This window comes from Pseudopipra pipra, chromosome 1 (genome assembly GCF_036250125.1).
Source record: "Pseudopipra pipra isolate bDixPip1 chromosome 1, bDixPip1.hap1, whole genome shotgun sequence".
Taxonomy (NCBI): domain Eukaryota; kingdom Metazoa; phylum Chordata; class Aves; order Passeriformes; family Pipridae; genus Pseudopipra; species Pseudopipra pipra.
In genome coordinates, this window is record NC_087549.1 from 83,517,254 (window position 1) to 83,539,746 (window position 22,493).

The window sequence follows — 22,493 nt, forward strand, 5'->3', positions numbered from 1 at the left end:
CCTCCCCCTTTTGCCCGTGTCCCTATCCTGGTTTATCACCCCACTTGTCTGTCTCATGCTCCGCCCTATGTTCTGGCCCTTTCCCCTCCTGAGCTGATAAAAGACCAGGTGCACGCGTGAATAAAGGATTCTACTTGCACCCTCCCTTGTGTCCCGGACCTGTGCTGTGCCACGGTCCCATCCCCCCTTCGGACCGCGGCAGGCATTCCTATGGAGAACATTAGTACTGGTACTAATTTTGAAAGCATGAGCTTTTGTATGTCCCTGCAATGTTTCTACAACTCAAGAAGGAAGTTGTTGTGGCAGTAGACAAGTACTGAAGACATGACTGAATTCAGGGGGTGTTCAAGTTTAGGTAGAATATTAGAAGAAGGTTCTTCACCCAGAGGGTGGTTGGGCACTGGAACAGTCTTCCCAGGGAAGTGGTTGTAGCACCAAGCCTGGCAGAGTTCAAGAAGCATTTGGATGATACTCTTGGGTGCATGGTGTGTGCAGGGCTAAGGGTTGGACTTGATCCTTGCTAATTCCTTCCAACTCAGCATATTCTGTGGTTCTGTGATTCTGTAATCAAAACTCCCCAGATTATACAAGTAAAGGGTTGTGAACATTTAACCACAGTGCAATTGCTTGTAACTTCTGACTGCAACTCAGGAAGTGTGACTGTGACCTCTATAAGCTGTACTTCATCTGGTGAAAAATTTTTTATATTTTGGACTGATCCATCCATACCGTCATTCTGGTTTGTCAAATTCATTTAATTGCACATTAAACGTGGAATTCCCTATTTAGTTCTAAGCAGGTTTTGGAGACACCTTATTTTCTTCAGGTATTTGTGGAAAGAGGAGGGGACAGAGATGAAAAATGTATTTATTGAGCAGTTAAGTGTCAGCATTAATTAACTCTATATCCATGTGCAGCAAATACGTAGTTTTGTCTAGGTAGGAAATCTAATTCATGAAACTACTAACAGAGGAAGCTGGCCCCCTTTATCCATTAGAAAGGGGAAGGGGAAGGGGAAAGGGAAAGGGAAAGGGAAAGGGAAAGGGAAAGGGAAAGGGAAAGGGAAAGGGAAAGGGAAAGGGAAAGGGAAAGGGAAAGGGAAAGGGAAAGGGAAAGGGAAAGGGAAAGGGAAAGGGACTCCTTGTTTCAAATAATACTTGAGTATATCATATTTTATACGAAGTGGAAGAGCTCCTTCAGAAAGACGACAGGGATGCCTTATAATGCTTTGAAATTAAATTGTTCTCTAGACCGGGAGGGGATTCAAATCCTAGCACTCATCATACCTGGACTGTGAACCTGTGTTTAGGATACTTACTGAAAGGAGGTGAAAAACTTAACTTCCAGGAGGGATGAATTACTACTGATAAAAACTGGAACAGGATCTTGCAAGAGCAGCTGTTCCCTGCTCCCACTGGAGCTCTTTATCACTTGGCAGACAAGGCTCTTTGGAGACAAGACTGCAGTCTCTTCAGGGAAAAAAAGAGTATGCTAAATGGGACCTCCACCTTATTTGTGGAGGTGTTGTTCCTGACACTGGAGCCATTTTTGAGGAACAGACTCTTCATATCTTTACCTGGTTTTCAGGAACTCCCATACTGTCTGTTTCTGCCTATATTTTCATCAGAGTGGCATGAAACAGGCTATGTATATCACAGTGCAGTGGTGGTGTTGCTGCTTTTATTTTCATTTTAGCAAGAAGAATGAAATAATATGTATTTTTAAGTGACCTGCAAGTATTTCTCCCATTTTTTTCAGTTCAGCTGTCAAATTAAATTAAAGAAGTATACAGTGCCATTTCTATTACTACGCTTTCTATTCAACACTTTGTGTTCATCTGCAAATATTTATCTTTGTTGCCCTCATGATTGAAAATCATAGAAGATATTTATTTTTTAAAAGCAGCATAAGTTTATATTACAAGTCATATTTTACTTCTGAAAATTAAAACCATATGGCCTAAATCATATGGCTCAGTGTGCCTAATGCTAGATATATTTTTCTCCTCAGCCTTTAAGTTTTGAAAGCAAGAAAAGCTACACCTTGAAAGTAGAGGGTGCCAACCCCCACCTGGAAATGCGATTCCTGAACCTGGGTCCCTTCCGTGACACCACCACCGTCCATATCAGCGTGGAGGATGTGGATGAACCTCCTGTGTTTGAGCCCAGCATGTACTTTGTGGAAGTGCCTGAGGATGTGGATATTGGAACCACCATACAGATCATTTCTGCCAAGGACCCAGATGTGACCAACAACTCCATCAGGTCTGTCCTCTCTTTATGTGTTCCCCTATGAGTACTGCCTGGTATGTCTGGTTGGTGAGGTAGTGACGGGGCTGAAACAGCACAGGAGAGACTCTCCCCTTTTAGGCAGTAGCATTTGTCAGTGGATTTAGTTAAACCAGACCTCCCACTGAGGGGACTATCAAAGCATTGAAGGAGCTCACCCTTTTCTGTGGTATGGAGAATGTCAGCATATAGCCTAGCAATGAGCTGTCAGGCATGTCCTGATAGCATACATTAAAAGCAAACCCCAGACTCTCATGCATTTGCTGGCACAAAACCTAACAGCATCGCTGAAAACTTGCTACCATACCAATGGGAACGTAATCAACTTACTTGTCCTTTCTTCCCCTTCTGTTTCAAAGCTTGCCTTCATCAACAGCTCAAATACGCAGCTACTTTTGGAGTAGATTGAATGTATGCTAATAAATATTCACAAACTACTAAATTATCTAGTGTCTGGTGAAAGCTGCAGAGCTAGATATTCCCCTAAGAAAGGTAAAGGTGTATTTACAACCACGGGAGCTTCATTGCTGCAACTCAGCAAGTAACCAAAGGAGCAGATTTGTGTGATCACAGCACTCTTTTCCACAGTGGCTGCCAGCCACTACCAGCCCCATTTATCAGAGCAGACTGTTCTTCTCTGAGGCCAGCCCACATACTAGTTTTCATTACCTGCAGAAGCTCCTAGTGACTGCACATTGATTATCCCTGCAGGTTGGCTGCTTCTCTTATCTGAGAGAAGTTTTGGGTGTTGACCTGCTGTTTGCCTAACCTTGCATAAGTCCAGCTTCTGAGATGTCTGTGTTCAGGAACAGTCCTGGGAAATACAGGAGGAAGTTCAAATATTGAATATTAGGAGGTTTTGAAGAAAGCGAAATCTAAATGAGCAATTCTGTGAGCTAGGAGATCTGAGAAGAAGCAAAGCCTATTTTTCTTAATGATATTGTTTTCTATGTTGCTGTTCTAATTATTTTTTTCAAACCTGCCACCTTAATATACCTATTCTTTCTGCCTACATTATAAGGTTATCATACTTCTCATGGCATTGTCTCAAATTCCTCAGTAAAACTATTATACTGTCTGCATCACAATTTCATTACCCTAAACTTTTTTCCACTCACATCCTATTTTGCTGATTACTCTCTAGCATTATCCAAACACTGTAATGCAAACAACTTTGTGCTAATCTGCCAAAAAATAGTGTAAGAATAATTCAGAGGACTATCAGAGGGTAGAATTGTTCATTGTTATTTTTAATGAGGTTTTTCTTAGTTTTCTTCAGAGCTTTCCAGTGACTCGATGAAACTCAAAACAACACTCTGCAAAGCACAGAATGCATCACCTAAGATACATTTAAAAAAAAGAAGCTGTAAATATGCACAGACTCTTTTGTAAGTCTGTTCCTTGACAACTTTCTTCCCCTTTTCTCCCCATCTTCCTCCCTTTCCATTTCCCTTTCTTTCCTCATTCCTTGCCTCCTTTTTCCCCCACATCTTTTACTTACAAAATATAAATGACTGAGGTAAAGGAAATGGGGAAAAAAGAATACCATTTCTAATGCTATCTAAAATGCAGATATAAAGAATTAGTTCTCCTTGCCTCTCCTGTGGTCTCCTCCATCCATGCCAACTCTGTGCAGTATCAGTCTGACAATGTGTGGTGGGTTGACCTTGTCTGGATGCCAGGTGCCCACCCAGCCACTCTATCACTCCCCTTCCCAGCTGGACAGGGGAAAGAGTAAGATGGAAAACAACTCATGGATTGGGATAAGGCAGTTTATTAAAGCAGAAGCAAAGCAAAAGCTTATGCGTGCAAAAGCGAAGCAAAAGATAGCAGTGTTTATTCTCTGCTTCCCATGAGCAGCGATGATTGGCCACTCCCAGATACATACTTTGTTGCATAAGCTGAATTCCATTTGAAATTAAAACTGTGATCTGGTCATTTTTTCAAGGCCTGAGAAGTCAAGACATATTTCAGAAGGGCTCACTAAAACACAGGAGAACTCTCAAATCCTCATTTTTTCAGCAACCAGTACCTGGCTCCCACATTGTGAAATTCTGGTAGCTGGAAATATTCCATGACTGTTGTTAAATGATTCAGGAAGATTATCTAAATAGTACAGGGGAAACAAGTGTGCAGGAGCAGGTACTAATTACAAGAGAACCTAGGTGGAGAATTCAGAAAAAGACTCCACCTGTGCCTCTTGACACCAATGATTAATTCCACACCACTAATCACAAGACCCTATTCAATTTCAGATACTTGTTGGCCTTAAACTGTCAGAGAGAAATTCTTTTTATAGCCCTCATACAAGAATAATTATTATAGCAAAATACAGGAACACTCGTACTTATTTCCCAAATAAATCAAATGCCTGAGAAATCTCTTTATTTAAGAAGAGATGGGAAGGACTGGGAAGGAAAGGGATGAAAACCAGCCATCCCTCCCTCTTTGATTTTTCTGAAAAAGAGTGTAAAAGAATTTGCCAACAACATATCTCAGTAGTATTTTATATCCCAGTTTAGTAAGTCCCTGTATAGTAAGTATCTATATAAAGATCAGGCTGGCATGCTTGTTTCAGTGAAAGCATTCATGCTGAAAGGAGAAAATTCAGAAGAATGATCCCTGTTCATCATCTGTTACTATTAAAGCTTTCAATTCCCATCAACTTTGATGAAACAATCAACAAAAAGGACACTAAGTCTGGGCTCTATTTTAGACTGTGACAATTACCTAGGCACATGTGTGGCTTTTGTCAAAGGATCCCTTACCATGCTAACAGTTACCTAGGAAGGCAACTCATACAAACTGCTGTTAAGAGCAAGTTGATGCATATGAAGGGTACTGAGCATTTTTCACCCCCTGCAAAACCATCCCTATGACTGAGTACAGCAGTGATATCTGTCAATCAGCTGCCTCCCTGCCCAGGTTTTCTGGCCTGCAGGTACCACCACAATCCCCCATTCACCAGTGCAAGAAGCTTGTTCCCAGCACTCAACTGACATGATATCGGGTAGGCAGGTTTAGTAAATATGATGAATCAACCTCGCAGATGGAGCTGTTTTTCTGACTGGATGATATGAAAAAGCCACTTATCATCCCCCTTGTGCTAACACAGCTCAATCAGTAGGATGCTCCAGGATGCAGGTGGAGTTTATTCCCTTGAAAGAGGAGAGAATACAGAAGTACAAGGAAGGGAACAGTTCCTTCTCATCAACCTAGGTGCTCAGAGAACGAGCTGATGTGCAGTCATTTTCATCCTGTCTGAATCGTGCTTGAGAAATGGGCATAATTATTTTGCTCAGAAAAAGAAATCACACTCCTCACTGGCAGATTTTCTCTGTAAAGCAGAAGTTCCCATGCTAAGCTGTGCTTTGCTTTAGGGCTTCTTCCTCTAAATCTTATTGTCTTCCATCTCCATTCAAATAGTACTCTCCATTAAATGCCATTAGCCACATGAACTCCTAGTTTTTCCAGCATCTTACTATACAAGTCAAAGGAGCACATAACTAAGTTATGGAAGAGTGTGGATCTGCTGTGTATGACAGTATCCCCCTTGCTGGACAGCTTTTTTGGCTGTAACAAACGGATTTCACGAGGATTGCATAATATTTTTAATATGTACTCTTGCAGATACTCGATTGACAGGAGCAGTGATCCAGGGCGGTTCTTTTATGTCGACATTACATCAGGAGCACTGATGACTGCAAGACCTCTTGACCGGGAGGACATTTCTTGGCACAACATCACTGTGCTGGCCATGGAGCTGAGTAAGGATAATACAGACTGTACATAGATTAAAGAGATACAATAGACAAAGCAGGCTGAGAGACCTGAATTCAGCAGTTCACATATTGTTATGCACTGAGTGGGAAGCCGTATTAACTGAATTACTCCTCTGACATCAACAAACGAATACTGCATTTTATTTATTTTTTTTATTTATTTATTTTTTATGCTCATTTTCACAGGGTGGTGGGAGGCATAGAGGATGGCAATTAAATGCATAGTCCTTTTTCAAATCATTAGTGTTCCAGGGATTTATTTAAAAGTCTTCCTGATGTGTTTCTGGCAGAGTCTTATCAATTCAGAAGGGCTAGGCAGCTAAAGCAGACACTGCAAAGGCTGCACAACTGCTAGAGCTACCAAGCATACCTGGGAGGATTGAGTGGTGCAGAGACTGGTAGGCAGCAATGATGCTACACTGCTAGATCAGTAGTTGAAATCTGCTCTGGTTCAGCAGCAAGTAAATGACATTGCCATCTGCTTACTACATAAATAATTTGGGCCAGAATGCTTTGGGATCTTCAAGTATGCTGACCCATTATGCTTTTTGGGTTTTACAATGTGCTAAAACTCAGCCCAGGATTCATTTGTGCCAGGTATTTTTCAAGGCTATGAGAACAAGGAGACGCTCGGCATTTCATGGAGTCAGTATGAAAATTTAGCTGAGTTTGAAATACTCACAGATGTGAACTTCATAAAGGAGCCTGGGATATATAAGGAAATAAAAAGTTCACCCAGTCTTCACCTGAAATCTCTTTGGTTCACGTAGCTTTTGCTCGGTATCTCAGTTCATCTACTGAGGAGCAGCAGCTTTTTAGCAGCTTGCTGCCGATAGGTGATTGCATCTGATAGAGCTCCCTGCACATCCAGGCTGTGCCAGAGGTGGTGGGGCAGTTTGAGAGCAACAAACTTTCAAGAAGCTTGCCCAAAATGAAGTCAGCCAACTTGGAAAGCAGAGGGAATATTTCACAAGAGTTGGGGTGACTCTGCCACATATTTGCAGGCTGTTCTGGAACATGGTGCCTTTCTGTGCCCTTTTAAGTAGTGAGAGGGGTTGGTGAGATGAGAGGATCTCACCTCCATCTATTTTGACACCACTTTTATTTTCAGCCACTAATGGCTATTACTATTCCTTGTACACATGAGTCTGTAAAAGCTGCCCCTGTAGCAGCGCTTGAGGGTGAGAACAATATGAAGGCATGTCTTCCTTTGATTCATCCTCCATCAATCGTCTGTCAGTTTTGCTCTATATGTGTGCAGCACAATATTTTAATTTAGTGAATAGTTTCAAAAACATCATAGTTGTGCATTTCTGAATAAAGCTCCTAATGTCAAAGGTTAGATCAATATTACTAAGAGTGTAAATGCAGATATTCATCTGGCACAGTAACGAGTGTTTTAGCAAGATATATGTATGGATATATAGGAAGCTGAAGGATTAAATTACAAATTAGGGAGAAACAATATAGTTTGAGTATTATCTCAATGACACAATGTGACACGTTATGGAACACAGTACACTGAACATTTAAGAAAACTCTCTACCGTTTGTATGATCATATCATTTCTTGCTATAAAGGGAGATACATTTGGAGATAAATGCACAAAGTGGTATGGCTACAAAGAAGATGAGAATACTAATTTTAAAGAATTTTCTGGACTTTTGCACTTTTTCTGACCTCTTCTTTTTTTTTTTCTTTCTGGTTAGAGTTTAATTTTATCATTAAATAAGGGGGAGTGGCAGATGATTTGGGGCGGAAAAACAGAGTAAGAAAAACAAATTATTCTGTGGCCACCTAGTTTGGAATTTGTGAAGATATGTGAAATGATGTATTGATTTACTGGCAAAGAAAGCTAATGAACCAGTGGGACAGAAACATCACAAATGATGTCATGCAGAATGTAAAATTTTCATTGCAATTTTAAGCTTCACTGAAAGCTTTTCTGTACAATTTCATGTGTTATTACTTTTTAAACCCCTCTGTACAAAGTATCAAAGACTTGACACTGTTTTTGAGTTCAAGGAAGATAAATTCTGAGCAAAAGCATGTCTGAACTGGAGGATTGCCATTTTTAACAATCTCTAAATAACAAGCCTGTTCTTAAAAAGAGTCCCTTCCTAATTTGTGCCACTAGTACAGAGGCTCAATGAATAGTATTGCACAGTCAAAGGCCAGTGAAAGGGGCATTGTCTAAAACTTTTGTTATAGAAATAGTTCCATAGGACTGAACCAGGTTGGAGCCTTTTACAGAATTTGTTTGTAAAAGATGGTATTAAATGGGAAGCCAGGGTAGACTGAGGGCAGCATTTGCAACTTCACTCTGAGTCACACAATCCTCAAGTTACCACAGTTCCCAATGGGAAAATGTCATTTAATGCAAGCTAGTAGGAAAAAACCTGCTTTACCTTTTGAGCAGAGTGAGAAGCAGCCATTTCCCCTTTCCATATATTGCCTTTCTTTATATCATACCTCCTCCTTCCAGATAACCCCTCGCAGGTGGGCAGCGTCTCTGTGACAGTGAAAGTCCTGGATGTGAATGATAACGCACCAGAGTTTGCAAGATTTTATGAAGCTTTTGTTTGTGAAAATGCCAAAGCAGGCCAGGTGAGAAATGCTTGTAACACCAGGGGCTGGGAAGGGGATGTTGTTCTACATGGAAACAGCATGCCAGAAAGGGTGAGTGTTGGAAAAAAGGCTCAGCTACCCATCCATTTCATCTGAACTCTCAGCGGCAGCTGACTGTACTTCATTCCAAAGGCAAGCATATTGCACTGGGATTACCATCATATATAGCACCTCTTTTTTCTCTGCCACACCTCTTTTTTTCTCCTACAGTAGTTTCTAGGCTCACTGTGCAATACATTTCATGGATGCATGTATGAAGCCTTCTGCTGGATAGGCCTTCCAGCAGGCAAACGCCTGGTTTGTCCTGTAGCAGCATCAAAGAGAGAATTGTTATGAGAAGTGCCACAGAGTGAGCCCAGACCACACGTGACAGACAAGTCTTACTGTTAAGTGTTATAAGAGCCTTAAGCACACGTGATCTTACGGGAGCTGGACATAACATCAGCTTCAAAAGGGTGCTAAACAGAATATGTTTTGCTGTGAACTGGAGATGACAGAGAGTCAAAACAACACAAGACTTCCCATTTCACACACTGTAAACCAGCACCTTCAAGCAAGTGGTGAAGCCTCTTTACTCCTCTCCCTTCCAAAACTCCATCAAAGCCCTTGAACAAGGTCACTGGTGTCACAGACGGGCATGAGCTCACCCTCACTGGACCTGGTGCAAGCTCCACTGCTGATCGTTTGTGGGGAGGTGACCTCTTGCTTCACCGCCCAGGGTCCACAGTGGTGACTGGTGCCTCCTAATGCAAAGCTGACTAGTATAGTATAACACATAGACACACCACTCATGATTTGTGATGGTTTGCTGAAGCTTCTCCCAGCTGTGTGAAGCGGAATGAAATAGCTACTCACTGCTGAAACAACTGTCATCACAACTGTCATATACAGGATACTTTCATCTCACTAATTTACAGAAGTTCTTAATAATATAGGGAATGGAAATCATTGACTAGACTTTTTTCCTGGTTTTGAAGGGTGAGTGTCCTAAATAATAAACTTTCTGAGCTTATTGCTATGCACAATAATTTGGACAACTTCCTTCAGCAAAGAAAGCCAAATTCTATGCCACATTTTTAAAAGTTCCAAAATCAGTTTTAAGGTGGTGAATAAGAATTTATGGGTCTGTCATTTGCCTTTGAATCCCAAAATAACTTTCAAGTAAAAAAATCCAGGTGAAGATTTATTCCTTGTCTAAAAAGATGTCAGAATGTTTATTCAGGCAGAGCTCATTGTGCTTCAAGCTGTTAGACCCACTTTACAAAGCCTTTATAGGTGAGGTGACAAATTGTTTTCTGGATTAAGCATTGTCTTACTTTCTGTAGTTTGGTTTTACTTATTGCATATGCAGAATGTCTGCATGGTTGGCTTTTCTTTCTTTTTTACTGACATTGTGGGGAGAATTTTTTTGATTTAAAATTAAAAGAGTGGTAAAATAATGCAAAATGAAGATGAAAATGAAGATGAAAATGAAGATGAAAATAAATATGGGCTTTCTTACAAGCTATCTAATGAATCTTCTGAGAATCCTAGGCCCTCAAAAGACAAAAAGAAATGTGCAACAGAAGATAGGGATGCATGAGAGAAAACTATCTGTTATTTGAAGCAAATTGAATATCTCCTCCTTTGTTTAAAAGGGATGTGCATGACTAGATTGCATGACCACAGCAAAACAGATGAAGTCTGCAAGGTTTTGAGTTTCTTCGTGATTTATCTACTGTACTTCTGGAAGATAATTTTATTCAAATGCTCCAGTTGCTTATATTTATACATATAAAATATGTTATCTCTTTATTCATTCATATTATGAATATTTTGTTTATCACCTGTTTCTATTTTTTTTATTATATGCTGTAGCTGATCCAGACAGTGAGCGCCATCGACAGGGATGACCCACAGGAGGGTCAGCACTTCTACTACAGCCTGGCTCCAGAGGCAGCCAACAATCCTAACTTTACTCTAAGGGACAATCAAGGTAATCAGAGTGGACACAGACGGTTAGCTACTCTAATTTCTAGTGCATGAGTTGGACTTGAGAAGCTGTGACTTACAGTGTGTGATAAGACTGCCATTTCAAATAATACCAAGTGACACCTGCTCCTTAAAGGCAGTAGTAAAATGACATGTTATTTAATACACTTGAAGGTTATATGATATTTTCTTCTCTATAAATATTCTCTAGCAATAGGCCACTTTTCCTTCTTTGAGGAAATGTGCCCGTGTTTTGTGCAAATTCAGGTCTTTTGGTCAGGCTGCAGGCATCTTGGATTATCAGAGTGGAAATTTCATTCGTTCAAAAGGAGATGCTTAAAGGTAGGATAGTAACTGGAACTAGGAGATGAATCTGAAGGGAATTACATTGCTCTTTTTTTGTACTCTTCATGTTTTCTCCCAGGCACAGAAAAAGGGAAAGTTCTTGTACTGTTCCATTCTTTACCCCCAAGCACTTTTTTTCTTCCTCCTTGCACATCCATATTTCCCTAAGGAGAGAGGGAAGTAGGGAGGACTTGCAGAGCCTTAGGGGGGGTAACTTGGTGTACAGCTAAAGGTCTGTGTAAGATGACCTAAGTAGAAACGGAAACACCACTGAGAAGACTCATGGCAAAGCACTGGAATTTGAGCATCTTAATCAGTGGAATCTGCTTCTTTGGGGAAGATTTTGGAGCCTGCAGGAAAGCCCTGCCATAGCAGGCCTTTGCATGACTCCTGTTGGAAGAGGACCTCCATGGGCAGACGACGATACTGAGGTCAGGTGCACACCAGCCTTCATTAGGAAGGAGGGACAACCTTGAGTGACCTGGCAAGTTAGTACTGAGGGGCTGGATTTCAGCAGGAGTTTAGTGTGTAAAGCACAACAAATCAGCAAGCAATTCCAGAATAAATGGGGAGAAAGACTGGCCACCTGCAGCATACATGGCCAGCCTCCAAGCCTGCCCTTGCTCCAACACATGCCTACTTGTCACATTTACTTTCATAAGCCCCTATCTAGGCCTCTCCAGGCATATGAAAAAAACGTAGAGGCTCAGAAAGAAGCCTATGCCTCTATTAACCAAATGTGTCTTAAAACACACTGCTAGCAGAATCCTGGCCCTCCTCCACAGTATGCTAGTGCTTTTTCATTCCAAAAGCATTTTTTTCTATAGTCTCCCTGAAACCTCCTCACAAAATTTCTTGCATTTTTATCCCATTCTTTCTTCCCTTGTCTCATTCCTTTTTATTTTTGAATATATTGCCAAAATAACTGAACAAATATAACACAACTATTGCTAAAGCATTTGGCAAACCAGGCTCATTTCATCCTCAAGGCATTTTTCTAAAAAAGGAAACTCACAAAATTCCCAGTGTCAGATGCACATTTTCTGTCTAAGACCATACTTGCAATAATTTATAGTGACAGCAATGACTGCATGGCTGTGCCTCCCACTCTCTATAAAATACCAGTTTTCCATATATATATATATATATATATATATATATATATATATATCACAAGAAGCTTCAGGTATTATTGATTATTAATTTGAAATAAAAATGTTAAGTATCAAACCACGGACTATTTGAAATATCCACATTTTGGGCACCACAATATAAAAAAAGACATTAAGCTATTATGGAATGTCCAAAGGAGGGTGGTGAAGGGTCTGGAGGGGAAGCTGTATGAGGAGCAGCTGAGGTCACTTGGTTCAGCCTGGAGAAGAGGAGACTGAGGGGAAATCTCATTGGGGTGTTCAACATCCTCATGAGGGGAAGCAGTGCACTCTCATGACCAGTGGCAGGACTTGAGGAAACAGCATGAAGCTGAGTCAGGAGAGGTCTAGGTTGGATACCAGGAAAAGGTTTTTCACCCAGAGGGAGGCTAAGCACTGGAACAGGCTCCCCAGGGAAGTGGTCACAGCATCAAGCCTGTCTGAGTTCAAGAAGTGTTTGGACAATGCTCTCAGGCACATGGTGTAACTATTGCGGTGTCCAGCACAGGGCCAGGAGTTGGACTCAGTGATCCTGATGAGTACCTTCCAACTCAGCATATTCTATGATTCTATGATTCTATGATTCTATGATTCTATGATTCTATGATTAAGGATTAATTTACTCCCTCAGCAATTTGGAGTGCAGTAGTCATTTTAGTAACAGTAATTTATGCTTATATTTTCATCTAGTGGCCACTAAGAACTATATAAATCATATAACTTAGGCACAAATGGGGTAGCTATACTGTATGTCACAGGGTGACAAGATAAGTAACAGAACCCACTTTGCTACTCACAGCCTATGCACATAAAATGAGACAGAAACACTTCCCAGGCTGTGGGAAGGCACTGTTAAAATTAGCAATTGTGCTGATTACTTGGTTGTCCAATAGAGCAGTAAGAGAAACGCAAGACATGTAGCCTTCTTGGCAACAATTAAAACCTTGATTTTTACTGAGCAGCACATAGATCACAGTTTGCATTCTGATGAACTGTTTTAAGTATTTCTTTGGCCCTCGTAATTTTAGTCTCTGAGAACTTTTTCAGTCTATTCATTCTCTGCATATCCACAGCAGACAGAGAAATCCTATTGTTCTCCTTTATAGACAGGAATCTGGGGCAAGGAGAAATTAAGCTATTTACATACCTGGTTCCCTTTGAGTTCAGTAAAATCAGTGAGAGATACACATGTTAAGTAGCTGCAATGATCTGGGCACAAGTGGCTCCCCAAGGCCATATAGGATATATGGGATGAAGCAGGGAATTGAGCTGGAGTCTCCCATCTCCAGTTTCTGCTGTAGGGCACTGGCAAGCCATCTTCCCCCACTTCTAAGTCCAGCTGAGACTGTGTTGGGAAAAAGTCAGAAAAAGAGGCTTGCTGTAAGAATGGGATGAACAACAAATAAGCTTACTGCATTTCCAAATTAAACTCTGAACTGATCTTTTGTTGAACCTTAACCACTGCCCTCCACCTTTTGGAACCAGGAACTGTTGAAGACATTTAAGTGGGTGCAGGATCAGCATTGGTGTCATACCACCACGAGGCCTGTCATTAGGAGCCTCTGGCAGTCCTCTGCATTGCAATCAAATTTGTCCAAGGAGAATGTTAAGCTATTTCTTCCTTTCCTAAAACTGTGGTCTACCTCCCACTTTGGCAGAGTGCAAAAACACTGAGCTGAAAATACTAGCCAAAAGTGTGACTCTTTCCTGAAGCCAGTGGTGTCCATAATGTCTGCTTCCTTGTGCTCTTTCTCTCACTCCTGGTGAAATATTTCTTTATATTATTCCTAGCTCTTCACAATCATTACAATCAGTTTTTAAAGACTAATGGAATTTTTGGGCTAATAATCATCCCCAATTCTCCTGCAGACACATACAGAATGAAACCAAGCCTTTCCAGTGAGAAGAGTCGTGGTTAGCTCTGATCTCGAGGTTTGGACCTACACATTGCTTGATTCCCCTGATCTCTCCAGGGAGGTACATCACTTCCAGTGGGGCAGAAAACTGCAGGAAGATGGTGCTCCATGGCGTGTTCTCACAACCACATGAAGACACCAGCCTGCATGCCCATGGGAAGTTCAGTTTTCACCTCCTGAACATACAAATGTGGGACCTGCCATGCTGCAATCTTCAACATCTCTGTTCAGTATCGTAGCTAAGTCCTACCATCCAGCCCCGTGAGCCAAAGATTCTGTGCTGGAAGCTGTGATGAAAAATATTGTTCATTCTTGTCATGCCTGCTTTTAATTTTTTTAATATTATGGGGCTTTCATGTGCTCACGAGCCTTCTTCTCTTGATGGCTGGGGCTTAGCAGATATCAAATTTGGAATAAAATTGTGTATTCCAGTTTCTGCCATGCTGCATCACATTCCAGCATGTCCTTCGCACTGCACTAGCATGTCAAATCACATCGGCTTTTGATGAGTCACACAACAAGTTTTGGCACCAATGTATTTCAGTTGCAGAGTAACAGGTAGAACAATTCTTTAGGGGTTATTTGGATGCCTGCCTAGTACAAAGCAAAACAAAACAAAAGAGCCAAAATGTAATGCTGAGAGTCACAAAGAGAATTTTATCACCAAGAACATTTAAGACCTGGGTGAAATGGTCGCACATCACAGCAGAAGGTATATATAGATATATATCTTTCAAAGTTAGATTATAGAAACTTGGTTTTGGCCTGAAAAAAAGAATAATTAAAAACACTTGAGATCTTTCACTAGATGATTTTGCACAGCTTCAGTCAAGTTCACTGCCTGTGACTTCTTTTACAGGCAAAGTATGACCAGCTCAGAATAATGAAGTCTTTTTCCCTCACAAAGAACAGTTTCACATAAAATGAAGATTTGCTGTCACCTGAATAGAATTTGTGAGTTCCATTGTAAGTGAATTTAAAGGGAGTGAGTCTATCACCCAGGAAAGAGAAAAGCAACCAAATTACTACAGTTAAGATGATTCAAATATTTCCATTGACATAGCATAAATGCAGGCAGCTTGTCATTTTCTGCCCTTTGAGTTGCTTTTTCTCATGCTAAAACTGGCCCAGTGATGGAAATGTGGTATTAATAGCTGGGGAGCACATACTAAAGGGCACATGAACAGCCTGAGGGAGAGAAAGCACTTGTGTGTGCCCCAGGAGAGAAGAGGGAAATGTTTGCAGGAGGCAAGGGCTCCTGTCCACAGCACACCCTTTGCCCAGAAACCCTGGGAGGCACAGGGTACTGCTTTCTGCTGGGTTTTGGGACACATTCCTGAATCATAGGATCATTTATGTTGGAAAAGACCTCCAAGATCATTGAGTCCAACTGTTAAACCTGACACTGCCAAATCTAACACTAAAGTGCCCTAAGTGCCCGTCTACACGTCTTTTAAATATCTCCAGGGATGATGTCTCAACCACTTCCATGGGCAGCCTTTTCCAATGCCTGACCACCTATTCAGCAAAGAAATTTTTTCTATTACCCAACCTAAACCTCCGCTGGTGAACTTGAGGCCATTTCCTCTTGTCCTATCGCTTGTTACTGAGGCGGAGAGACCTATTGATGTCTGTCCATACCCACTGCACATACTCAGAGCTGCATGGCATATCGAAGGTGAAATCAGTAAACAGTAACACATAATCAGTTTTAAGCAACTTTGGGATTTCTTCTTGCACCTGATGATCTTTCCTCAAAGTTCCAGCTCTTGGGATTGCGTGATTTAATGAGATACTACAGATCGCTATATATTCTCATACAGACATGCAAGCACACTTCAGAATTTTACACTTTCAGGGTAAAAGCTTGAAATGTCATTGATGTGTAAGCAAAAAAGACCTTGAGATTCCTCTTAAAAATATGTCACAAATTCAATCTAATATCTCAAACTGTGGAACCCAACATCTCCCTGCTTATGCGTGCCAGTACTATCTGACGCCATAAGATTTTCAGCACAATTAAAGCATAATTTAAGTCTAGCAGACAAGTCTAGCAAGTCTAGTTTGAGTTTGCATATATTACTTAGTTGGCTGTATATAGCACTCCTGATTTCACTAAAAGCCATCTAATTATTTCTGGTGTTCAGGTAAATGTAGATAATATAGCTGAATTTATCTGCATGTAACCTGAGTTTCTGCTCTGAAAAAAAAATCACCAAAATTTAAATTTTAGCAGTGAATGGACAGAGACATAATAAGGAAATGGAACACTCCCACGTTGATATTTTAGGTTTTTTCGCAGTCTACTCGTCATCAGGTTTCTTGCCATTTCCAAGCAGCCGTCCCATTGTGCTAATCCATCTGGGAACAGCTGATCAACATCCTGCATTTCAAGCATAAAAAATGTACATTGGTAAGAACCTGGAGATGCAGATGGCCAGACTCTGTGACCTCTTATGGAACCAAAACTAAGTAGTAAAAGAAACTGCATGAAGGTCACCTCCCAAAAATGCCACACATCACTGCACAGGGTCAGGGCTTGCAGGTCTGCCAAATAGGAAAAGTACCTGTGTTCCTCATTCATCTTTGCTGGCCCAAGATGTGCAGACATGTTTGTAAGAAAGGACAATTTTCATGCAGGTTCCTTTAGACTCCCTGGTGAGCCAGATCACATTGGAGACATTCAGTCTTGGGCTTTCCAGAAGTCTCTGAGGTCAAAAATCTTGAAAGTCAGCACTGACAGTATCAACACTCATCTCCAAAGATTTTGGCTTGGTATTCGTGAGCTGAGAATTGAGAGCAACTTCCTGAATCCACTTGCTTTCCGATTAGGAAACTTGGTCCACAGTCTGAAGAATCTGGGGAAGGAGGTAGACAGGAATTCAAATGCCGCTGGGAAATTTTGACATTTTATAAAGTATGTTGAATATGGAGGAAAAAGCCCCAGAGTTAGGAATTTCTCGTTAAATGACCAACAGCAACTGGCTGTTAGGTCACTCTATTACTATTTTTTTCAGCAGCATCATTTTGATTCCTTTTGATTTAAGTTCTGATAAAAAACAGGCAGTTACACTAAATAAAGCAGAACAGTCAAACCAAGGCAGAATAATTCTGACAATGATGACACAAAGCATTCTGACTTTTTTCAATGTCAGAAGTACTAATGAAATTGCATGTATTTGACTGAAAAAATGTTTAGTTGCAAATTTTCAACTCACTGCTGCTTTAGGATAGCAAGCTGGGTTGTTTTTCCTTTGTCTCCTTGTTGCCTCAAGCAGATAACCATACCATGTATCAAAAAACATAAAGGGTACCGTAACATGTCCACGAGGGTTATATGCCAGCATCTCCAAAATGGTGGCAGCATCCAAGTGTGAGGCCTAGAAAAGCTGCTGAGCATGAACAAACAGGGACAAGTTGCCTTCAACTGTTCATTTCTGTCTTGCCTTCTGAAAGCTCTTTTAGCTAAATCTGAAGAGACAAGAAAAAATGGGTGTGGGTCTGGGGCTGATTTTTTTAATCTTTATTCTCTGCTGAATGTATTTGCTCTGCATATCAGCTATTGTCTCTGTTTATTTTCTGCCCTCAGACAATACAGCATGGATTTTGACAAGGCGCTCTGGCTTCAGACAACACGAGCAAAACACCTTTTACCTGCCCATCCTGATCAGCGACAACGGCCGCCCTGTGCTGAGTAGCACATGCACGCTGACCGTGCACGTGTGCAGCTGCGATGATGAGGGCATGGTGATGTCCTGCAATGCAGAAGCCTATGTCCTCCCTGTCAGCCTGAGCAGAGGGGCACTCATCGCCATCCTTGCCTGCATCTTTGTCCTGTTAGGTAAAGCCTTGGCTTCTTCTTGCTGGGGGACAAACTTTTCAGCTCTGCCCAGGGTGTCACTGACCTACCGAAGGTGTAGGACACAGATACACACACACACATCTATGTATGTGTGTTTATGTAGACACACACATACCTAAAGGGCCAAATCAAGGACCAGCTGCATATGGCTTCAGACTTTGGGCTGTAGGAATGGGGGAAAACTATGGCCTGCAAATATTTCTTCCAGATGCCCAAAGTGCTAGGGTGTCTGGCATGCCCATGCTTTCCTGCAAGTGGTATGACAGGAGGAAGTACTGGCAGCTGTGGCTGGGAACAGGTTACTTTCTCATCCTCAGCAGTTTCTGATCATATGGTCCCAAAGGAAACAGGAGTGGTAAGCCAAGTTCCATTTCTTGTCTTTTTTCAAGAGATGTCCCCACCTCCATCCTTTTTCCTTGAGACACTTCATTTAAATGGTGGCTCTGCTGCAATAAAGGGTCTGAGCATCTTTCCTGAGTTCTGTCTCCACAATTAAAATTCATCCTTTCCTTGCCCAGACCTTCTATATCCCCTGTTAGCTGTTGGTATCAAAAGAACTTCAGTTCTCTCATTCTCTCAAGTCATGAGACATTAGTTCAAAACACACATTCTCTGAAATTTCAGGGGACCCAGTTTGAGGAGCAGTGAAGTAAGATACAGAGAAAATTCTTTTAAAGTACCTCAATTCTGGCTCTTCAAAGGACCCTAGATACCTCAGTTCAAAATTTTAGTATTCAAAGTCTTTGCTGAGTTCTAGCTCTGGAAGTACAGTCACAAAGTGATGGCACATTTTCAATAGCAAAGGGCTCCGGTGCCTGTATATCCACTTCTCCCCATGTTAAGAAGCACGGAGAGGATGAGGAGCACCAGCACTGCAGCACTGCAGGAGGCTTGCAGATAAACAAAAAATTCTTTGGAGCAGACTAAGGGGCTAGGTCTGCATTTTGCTGTGTAGGCAGACATATCACTGTGGTGCCTTAGCACCATCCATCTCTGTCACATGCAGTGGCCAGCCCAAGAGGCATCTCCAAAGCAAGCTACAAAAAACCCAGCCACACAGCAGAAAAAAAATATCTCTGGAACTGTGTGCCACTACAGATAAACTGTTACTGATCTCTGACATGGCTAGCTTAAAAGTGGCTCAAGTATCACTACAGTGCATTGCAAACTTATCCATGTCCTAAATGTCACCAAGAGTTAAGAATTTAGGTGCAAAAAGGAACAAATTAGCAGGACCTCAAGCTACTAATTTTGACTCTGGGGTGGGAGATTTCTACACTCCTCAACTTGCAAACATCATAGTTCTTTAAATCCAAGGGGTGGTTGGGCTTTCCAAGGGGAAAATAGGGCAACAGAGAGTCTGAAGCGCTGGCAAGATCTGCCTCCTTGCTGACAGCCCCGTGTCTTGCTTGCCTCCTGCAGTGTTGGTGCTCCTCATCCTCTCCATGCGGCGCCAGCGGAAGCAGCCATACATCATTGACGAGGAAGAGAACATCCATGAGAACATCGTCAGGTATGATGACGAGGGTGGTGGGGAGGAGGACACAGAGGCCTTTGATATTGCTGCCATGTGGAATCCGCGGGAGGCTCAGCTGGTGGTGAAAAACCGGCAGGACATGCTCCCTGAAATAGAGAGCCTCTCCCGATACGTGCCTCAGGCATGTGTCATGGACAACAACGTCCACAACTACGTGCTTGCCAAGCTGTATGAAGCCGACATGGACCTGTGGGCGCCTCCCTTCGACTCCCTCCAGACATACATGTTTGAAGGGAATGGCTCGGTGGCAGAGTCACTCAGCTCCTTACAGTCGGTGACGACAGACTCAGACCAGAGCTACGACTATCTGACGGACTGGGGGCCGCGCTTCAAAAAACTGGCTGAGATGTACGGTGCCACAGACAGCAGCGGGGCTCTGTGGTAACAGATAAGGAATGGCAGAAGGCTTTCCACGTGAAATGGTGTCCAGTTCGGTCCATTCTCATCAGATGCTTCCATGGACATGGGTAAGGCCTCCTAAAAAAATAGCAATACGGTGCTTGGATGAGAACGGGAAGAAAGGTGCAAATGAAGGTCTCTCTGGATCAGCTTTACTCAGTTAAATTAAGTCACATTTTTGAAACTATGAGAACCAGAAGAAAGAAATTTTTTTCCTGGATTTTACTGCAAAATCAGAGAGCTCCACACCTGGAATATAATGACATTACTCTCTCTCTCTCATCCTTTCTCTCCCCCTTGTACATGGCAGCTTACTAAGCTCTATACATCTGGGTTCAAAGATCTGTAAACTCCAACTGTAATCTTCAACTCACTGAGAAATTGCCACCACAAAAAAGTTGTTCCCCATTGGTTATATTTTCCGCATTAAAAAGGAAAAAAAATTGCTTGCTAACAAGAGAAAAAAAAAAATTCCACAAAGCAGAAAATTGAAACTGCAGTCTCAGAGGGCTCCTTGTAAACTAAACCTCCTCTCTCTGTTGCTAACAGAGTCCTTTTTTAATCCTTTAGAAACAAGGCTGAGGTTGGGTCTTTTTTCCCTCGTGACTGAGAGGGCTGGGGAAGAGGCTTTGAATTTCTGCTCTAATTTAATGGCTGATCTGTGAGTCGTTGGCATTAACACTAATCCATCTCCTACCAAGTTTGCGTAAATTTATTCCTGGCTCTTTAAAACCATGACTCTGCTAAACTGCTCAGAACAAAACCAGAAAATCTGCCTCTTTTGCACTGTAGATGTCTCTTCCATGTGCCAAATGTGAAGATTAGATTTTACCAATGAAAGCCAAATAAATTTTAAAATAAGAAAAAGCTATATTTGGTAACTACATGGGTTAGATGGGCTTTCCTAATCTGTGTGTGGTCAATCCAAGGGATGTTTACATACTGTAGATAACCTACTTGAACAAATGCAGTATTATAGACCAATAAATGGATGTAAGAAAATTACATGTAAAAATTTTGTATATTTGTTAATTTTGGTAATAAATATGATGTACTGCATACAGTACAGTACCTTAGCACCTCTTTTAATAAAAGTTAAACAGAAAGGAAAGTCTGATGACAATTTATTGAGTACTTTGCACACAGTTAGTGTTTATTTGTGGCTTTACATGCCTTGAGCAACAAGAAAAAATGGTTCATCAGCATCGTGTCAAGGAAACTAGTCTTCAGTTTACAGAATCAAGCAGATTGTCTGCTTCTTTTATCATTGTTCACTTGGACATTGCCCTTAGCAATGAACCAGCCTAAGTACAGCCCACCAGACTAGTTAGTTTTCTATTCCAATCATGCTGAAGCCAAAAGAAAATCTTGGCTGATTTTTTTGAAACATTATGGCTGGGGCATTGATAAATTTGGAAACCAGTTACACAGCCTTGACACAGTGTCATGCGTTAAGAGACATGAAAGACTGTAAGATGAAACAGCCATTTATGACCATTCTTACTCTGAAATCAAAGTTTTGTGCCTGGATCTTATCTTTTGTTTTTGTTTGTGTGTGTAAACAAGAAGAGATAGGGAAATGACATTAACACAGATTTCATGGCAAGTGGCAAAGGGCTTCTGAAAGCTGAACAGTCTGCAATGAAATTGCAGGTTTCTTTCTAGTTAAGGAATCTCTCTACCTCAAATTGCCCAGGAAAAAGACATGCAGACATAACCACCCAGTTAACCACACTTTTACCATGGGCATACCGTGCTCCATTTCTGTTGCAGATGTGCACAAAACACTGCAGTCTCTACTTTGTCTCATCGTAGACTGTACGAGTTTAAGACTGGTTCCTTGTTTCCCTAGACTCAGTACAAAGTCATGCATCCCTGGAGAACCATGCACCCACCAAGGAAAAGCTTTTAGTGATTTCTCGTTTGCTCATCTGACAAGATGAAAATCTGTGCCTTCACAAACATAATATGCCATGGGTTCTGCTTATCACCTGAACATGCTTTACACCATTGCAGAAGCAGCACTGAAAATTATTTGGTAATGATTCTTTTACTCATACCGTAGCACTCAAATTCATATATCATATTGATTTTAAAACACTAGACAAAGAACTGCAACCACCGTGACTAAGGAAATGGTGTACAGTACACAAAACCACTGTTGAGAGACTTCAAGAGCTTTCTTGCCTCCTGCCACCAACAGAAATCACAGAGCATAGGGTAGAAGGACATCTATGCCATTACTTTCCTGTCTGAATTAAACATCAGTTTTATATATTTTCAGCAGATGACTGTTTATTCATAAAACCCCCAACTGTTAAGGCTCTGTAACCTCTCTAGGCAGTTTTCCACTGTATCAATACACTCAGTGCTGAAAGCCTTCCCTGGGAAGTACTAGGCATTTATCCCTTGATCCCATACAAGCCTACAATACACATAGATGACTTTGTTCCTCCTTAGAGATATGGTTTGGTATTTTCAGATCATTACTGTCTCTCCCTTTAGTCACAGTCTACAGTAACAAAATGCCTCCAGATAGTTCTTCATATCCTGATACCATGATGGTCTAATTCTCCTATTGTAAGCAGAGTGAGAGGATGGGGCATAAAAATAC

The 22,493-nt window shown here is 41.4% G+C and overlaps 1 protein-coding gene and 1 long non-coding RNA gene across 3 annotated transcripts in view; one reads left to right on the plus strand and one right to left on the minus strand.

Moving 5' to 3' along the window:
* The window catches only part of CDH20 (cadherin 20), a 121,537-nt gene extending 100,547 nt beyond the window's left edge, over positions 1-20,990 (plus strand). For both annotated transcript variants that reach the window (XM_064662330.1, XM_064662333.1), the window contains exons 7-12: positions 2,011-2,264; positions 5,919-6,055; positions 8,556-8,677; positions 10,556-10,673; positions 17,671-17,922; positions 19,366-20,990. In XM_064662330.1, coding sequence (XP_064518400.1) covers positions 2,011-2,264; positions 5,919-6,055; positions 8,556-8,677; positions 10,556-10,673; positions 17,671-17,922; positions 19,366-19,865 — 1,383 coding nt within the window. In that variant the 3' untranslated portion in view covers positions 19,866-20,990. The remainder of the gene's footprint in view (positions 1-2,010; positions 2,265-5,918; positions 6,056-8,555; positions 8,678-10,555; positions 10,674-17,670; positions 17,923-19,365) is intronic.
* Positions 1-22,493, minus strand: part of LOC135417826 (uncharacterized) — a 64,945-nt gene that overhangs the window by 23,187 nt on the left and 19,265 nt on the right. The gene's annotated exons all lie outside the window — the stretch shown is intronic.